General features: G+C 39.0%; 1 protein-coding gene across 1 annotated transcript; it reads left to right on the forward strand.

The window, feature by feature from the left end:
• Window positions 1-1,236: 1,236 nt before the first annotated feature.
• Window positions 1,237-5,639, forward strand: LOC311000476 (solute carrier family 22 member 13-like; the record flags this gene model as incomplete). The annotated part of the gene is made up of 10 exons (XM_083991199.1): window positions 1,237-1,611; window positions 1,700-1,803; window positions 1,912-2,066; window positions 3,007-3,175; window positions 3,274-3,394; window positions 3,770-3,864; window positions 3,951-4,165; window positions 4,550-4,658; window positions 4,849-5,055; window positions 5,210-5,639. The coding sequence occupies 10 exons, from the start codon at window positions 1,237-1,239 to the stop codon at window positions 5,277-5,279; spliced, it is 1,620 nt and encodes a 539-aa protein (XP_083847325.1). The 3' UTR covers window positions 5,280-5,639.
• Window positions 5,640-6,601: the final 962 nt, after the last annotated feature.

A 6,601-nucleotide genomic window follows, 5' to 3' on the forward strand; every position in this document is an offset into this window, starting at 1 on the left:
CTAACTATGCTGTTCTTCAGCTTGCCATGCTTATACTCAATACATTATTTGTTCTCATTTCAGAGTTGTCTGACTGAACTGAATGTGACAAGCCTGCACACAAAGGGTATTTCTGAAAGTATCATTTGTAACCTCCAGTTCACAGATACAACTTCTTATCAGTCTGAAAACAAGGTGGTATTGCTTTATGATTGGCTAACGGATACTCAGTCCAGCCTTGACTTTCCACTTCGGAAGTTACAAATTGACATGTGGGCTGACAGACTGGACTGGTTGTAAATGTCCCCACTGTGGGACAAATAAAGGAATCTTAATTAATTAATTTAACATTTACAAAACCTGGTGACATGACAAAGACAAAACATGCACGGTGGATATTAGAAATATCTTTAGTTTTCAGTGCTAAAGTGAATGAGAGAGGGGAAAAAATTCTGAAGTGGTGAAAACTCAAAAAGCAACAACCTCTCTGTCAGACTAAGATTTTCAGCTTGTGACCTTAATCCTGGGTCATCAGACAAGTTGCAGTGTGTGTCGGGGTCAAAGCAGCATTTATGGGCAGATCAATCTAGACAGGAAGAACAAGAGGCATTTCCCTTAGAATCATAAGCCTGACAAGATTGTTTTATTTTCCTTTACAACAATAAAATCTCGGCTAACTGCGTCACTACAGTTACGATGGCTCCATATTGTGTAACATTTTCACCTGTCATGTAATACAGGCAGCATATTGCAAAAGTTAGTCAAAGATCAGCAGTTCTCTAGATAAGACATGATATAACACATTGTCTGCAGAGAGTCAACAGAACAATGTTACTGTGGTTTTACTAGTTGCTGCAAAAATTATTTTGAGCAATGTCAATACAATAAAATCGATAAAACAATGTATTCATTTTTGTACATTTGCTGTTTAGCAAGATTGCCACTGTCATATGGTCATTTTGAAAAACAGAAGCGTGTGAAAGCTGTTGATCAGTGAGTACAGAGGTGAATGTAACTTTTTGGCATCAAGCCAAAGCACGAAGAGGTTATGAAAGTGTCACATACAGAGAGGTACAGCAGTGTTCTGGTTAAACTGTTATAGGTATAGTGTTTTTTTTTTATTTTCCAAATGCAATTACACTTAAAATGCTGTCTCATCCTTCCTCGGCTGTTCAGCCCTGGGTTTAAACATTAATGGGCATTGTTTAAAGGTCATCATCGTGCAGCATCTCTAAACTGAAAGTCAGCTCTGTCAACATGGCTGATTTTGGAGAAATCCTCCGGAGTATAGGAGAGTTTGGATTATTTCAGAAGGTCATCCTTTTTGCTCTTTGCTTCCCAAACATTTTTCTTCCTTTTCACTTTACCAGCGTATTTTTCATCCAGTCAGACCCAGAGCGACACTGTAACACAGACTGGATCCTCAGAGCTGATCCTAACCTGACCACAGACCAGCAGCTGAACCTGACTCTGCCCCGGGAGGAGGATGGGACCTTCAGCAGGTGTCGGATGTTTGTCCCTGTGGACTGGGACGTTGGCTCCATCAGGGAGTACGGACTCAATGAGACCACAGGCTGTCAGAGTGGATGGGTGTACTACAACACCCTGTATGAGTCCACCATAGTCACTGATGTAAGTAGTGAGTGTTTACCAGTGTACCCCTGTTATTCACCTTCAGGAAACATTTCATTAGACATTTTTATTATTTTTATTTTAACAGTTTGACCTAGTGTGTGACAGGACTAACTTGGTGGAAGTGGCACAAACTGTGCTGATGGCTGGAATTCTTGTTGGCTGTCTCTTATTTGGACCATTTGCAGAGTCGTAAGTGCATACAGTTGTACAAAATATGCACGTCATTTTACTATGTCATCAGAGAGTTCATCATATCAGCAGAGAAAGTACGTTTTTGTATTATTCTATCTCTTCCAGGTTTGGTCGGAAGCGAGCAACTCAGGCTCCCGCCGTTGTGATGTTCATATTCACTATAACAACTGGATTATGTCCCAACTATTACTTATACCTGGCATCCCAGTTCATGGTGGGCCTTGGCTATGGAGGTTATCGCCTTAACGGGGTTATATTAGGTACAGTAAATCTGTGTTAAGACAGATATTTAATTCTTAATTTATAATGCAAACTCACAACCTGTTGTCTTTTAACTTTCATACAGTGGCCTTGAGCTCTGCAGCGTAAGAAAACACACTCAGCAAGCTGCACACCTGTTGTAAAACACATGACTATGTTTTCTTAAGTTGCAGTGTGTTGAGCTCTCAGGGCCATGGTTATGTTCTTTATGGAGCTTCAAAACTGACAAAATTTTAGTCTACATCAATAAATAATATATTTGATGAATAAAATTAGGTTAAACTAGTGCAGCCTTACACAAGTTGTAGAATAAACCATACCCTAAACTCAGTCCGTTTTACAGTTATTTTATGAAGATTTTGGAGTGTACAGTAAATTTTTGCAATATTTTGCCCATGACATTTTTGTCAATGAGTAGACAAAAAATTAGAAATACATCTCAATCCTAACTCCAATGATTATATCACTTTTATATAACAGTTTTAACACATACTAAATGTTTCCCTTTATGATGGTCAGATTTATTATAGGTCTGCTGCATGAGGCTCTGGTGTTAACTAGTTGCTAAGATAAATTACATTTTCTTATATTCATATTTTCCTTTCCTTTGTTGTTAATCTCCTTGTTTTACACATGCAGAATATTTTCTTCATCAATGAACTCATATAGAAAACTGTTTCAAGCGAGCTTCACTGAGAACAAGATGTGTATCTATGAACCCACCAAGCATCCAGCTGCACACAGCCATTCATATAATGTTTATTTGCCTATATACTGTACAGCATACTGCTGCATCACTTCATACACTGTGCTCATAACATTATCTACTTCATTGCAACTAATGCTGCTACTTGTTTTGTTTTGTTTTTAGCATGTGTCAGTTATTTCTGACTCTAGTTTGTGATTATTAAGGCTAATGTGTTTATTTTCTGTTTGTAGCCACTGAGTGGATCGGGGTGGCCAGACGATCATGGGGGGCATGTGTAACTCAGCTGTTTGGTGCAGTTGGGCAGGTCATACTGGCTGCTATGATCTACCACATCAGAGACTGGAGACTGGCTCAACTTATCACAGCAGCTCCATTTGCCCTAATTGTTGTTTATATATGGTGTGTATTAACTCTTTCTTTTACCATATTTTCATTAGTTTAATTTCATATAGTAAATTGCACATACTTAAAGGTGTCACTGATATTGCTCCTATCAGGTTTATTCCAGAGTCAGCCAGGTGGTTGTTGGAGAGAGGAAGGATAGAGGAGGCTAAACAGCTCATTTCCAAAGTGGCAGCCATCAACAAACGTCCTGTTCCACACTCTCTGCTGGAAAAGGTACAGACCCCTCACATGAAAACTGATTATTGTCTTTATATTATTGAATGTAATATTACTAATAGGAAAAAATGCAACACAATATCACTGCTACAGATGCTACACAACAGACTGCCAGGGGAACCTCAATTCTCCTTTTGAAGGAAGCATTATGTTGAACTGTAATGGACTGGAAACAATACAATCTATTGGTTATTTGAGACATCGTGACAGACCGACTGACATACTCTATTTAATTTATAACATAATAGCATTCATCACTCCCAGTGTGAACAAACACTGATAGCCTACTCTTTGGAAGGCTGTTGGATTACATGGTTTGCTAACACAAGCAAATGTTAGCATGATGTTGTGTCCACCTCCTGTGCATTACAGATTGTTCTGACAGAAACTGAGAAAAAGGGAGGCATAATAATTCTTTTCCAATCACCTGTGCTTAGGAAGTATTTCTTAACATTAATATTGGCATGGTAAGTAGCATTCTTCAAAATAACTCTGAGCTCTACTATTTGTATTCATTCTTTCTCTGTGGGAGACTAATTCTTGTTTTCCTCAGGTTCTCACTCAACGTTACCTACTACTGCCTTTCATTCAATGTGGGGAAGTTTGGCTTGAGCATCTTCCTGACGCAGGCCATGTTTGGTCTGTCTGAGCTGCCAGCTCATATACTGTGCATCTGGCTGCTGGAAGCAGTGGGGAGAAAAGTGTCACTGATGGCAACACTTCTGACTGGAGGATTGTTGTGCATCTTAATCCTGGCTGTTCCCCAAAGTAAAGCATTTCAGATGGCATTTGCATCATTTCTGTCTGGTTTTAGATACATGTCACTCAGGGTCAGTTTGAGCTGTTGCAATCACAAGTCACAATCCACTTCACTGGCTAAACTGTCATTAGCAACTCATGCAATCAATAAATATGATTAATGACAAAACTTATCACATTCCACCAGCCTTATCTGTTCTTTGTGTTTAGTGCTAATTAACCATTATTAGCATGCAAACAGGCTGAATCAAGAAGATGAACATGATGAGCTTTAATAATCATCATGTCAGCATTGTCACTGTGTATGCTGCTAGCATGGTGTCATTATCGTTTAGCTCAGACTTTTGTTCCCAAGTCTTTTACATTTTCCCCAACACTGTTTTTCTGTTTAAGGTAATGCTGTTGCTATCACCGCATTAGCAATTGGCGGACGTTTTTTCATAAATTGGGCAGGATCCGTATGCAATGTGTACGTTCAGGAGCTGTTCCCAACATCTTTTAGGTAAGCTGAGTCTTTCCATCTCACTGTAATTAATATACTGAACAGTGAAATGTTCATTATAATGTTGTAATGGTAAACTACCAAAGATGATACAGTATATTTTCACAGTCATTTTGACTTTTGAAACCACCAAGAAATACTTTAACAAACTGTAGCCTACAGGTTTGACATGTGTCCGCTCATGTTTCAGACAAACAGCCTCCGGTTTGGGCTCCATTGCAAGCAGAGCTGGTGGCTTATTGTCTCCACTGCTCAACATGTTGGCCATGTATCACTGGTCCATACCCACCGCAGTGTTCAGCACCCTGACTCTGGTCAGTGGAGCTCTTGGCTTCCTTCTTCCTGAGACCAGGAGAAAAGAGCTTCCTGATTCAACTGATGAGGCTGAGGGCAACAGGTGAGCCACATGGAACATTTAGTATGACAACACGAACCTGTCAGACAGCAATAGTTTCATTTCTGTAGCGCATCTTAAAATAAAGAACATTACAGTGCACATGACACTGCCCAATTAGATAAATTACACTTCTCTGTCTTCCTTTCTTCCTCAGAAACAAGGCGGCCATGAAGACCCATGGAGCATCCAGTGTGCTGCCACTGAGCAAATCAACCAAACTATAGTGTCTGAAAATTCTGTTATACTTTCTGTATGTTGTTGCTCTGTCCTAGTCCAGATCCAAGCAGCTACTCCTAGGTCAAAGGAGATATGCAGTCATACAAGAAATAATGAATTATAACCGAAGATTAGCAAGACACTAACATAAGACCTTCGTGAGCGTATTTATGGACGCTCCTTTAGTTATCTTGCTGAGCCACACTCCAGCTATGTCAGCACTTTCATACTCTACTCGACATCGTGTCCTGACCTCTTCTGCCACCCTCTGGAGAAACTTTACACTTTCAGTCAAACCACATGTGCTGAGGAGACCAGACATCACTCTGTGGAGGGCACTCGCACTTTACTGTCACAATCAATACCAAATCAATACTTTCTCCCATCAGATAGCCTAACTGACTCAACCAACAATGCAAAATATATGTAAACAGAACAAAATAAATGTAAATGTTGTACTTAATGGTTTGATCTCATCATTACTTTTTGTCTTGAATATTGTGTTGAATAAATTATTAACTGTTCACTATTTTGAACCTATTTTCTATAACGTATGATTTATATGTGATGTTTATGGTACAATATAAACTGTTCACAGGGATCGGGGTATTTATTATTTTAAATGCCTGACTCTCTTTAACCCAGGGTAATAGACACTGTATTGGTGCTATTTGTGGGGAAAAACAGTCCTGGTTTGAACAAGGAGAAAGTTGAAAGGTGAAAACAGTATGAGCTAAAGCTGTTGCAGGTGATAAATATACGACAAAGCATAGCACCAACTGCTGACAATTAGGGTTAAACCTACATAGTTCATGTCCCTTTACATTTCATACATTTTGGTTGTGATTAGTGGCAGATACTGTACACATCAGGTGTGCACTTGCTCACTCATCTTGGCATTCCACACATGACTTGACAAAGGCCTTATACTGGCCGAAATGTTGTCAAATAAATTGGTTGCATTTGGAGTTGAGTGTGCAGCGTTTCTCTTTCCTTCCTAGTATATTCCATCGCCAGCACCTCTAAAAAACTATGGTGTGCGTTTGCTTCTCATCTCAACACATTTTCGTGTAAACTCAACTCTTTTGCACAATCTACCTCCACTTAATACCCCATAATGACAAAGTGAAAATAAAATGATCAATATGTGAACATTTCAAGGTCAAGGTCAAGGTCAAGTTTATTTATATAGCACCTTGAGCCAAAGTGCTTTACAGTTAAAACAATTTCAATTACAGTTTAAACATCAGAAAAAAACACAATAATAAAAGCACAATAAATAAAATAAACATCAGATAAAACATTGGATAAAAGCACAACATACAATAAA

This window comes from Trachurus trachurus (genome assembly GCF_905171665.1).
Source record: "Trachurus trachurus genome assembly, chromosome: 17".
Lineage (NCBI taxonomy): Eukaryota > Metazoa > Chordata > Actinopteri > Carangiformes > Carangidae > Trachurus > Trachurus trachurus.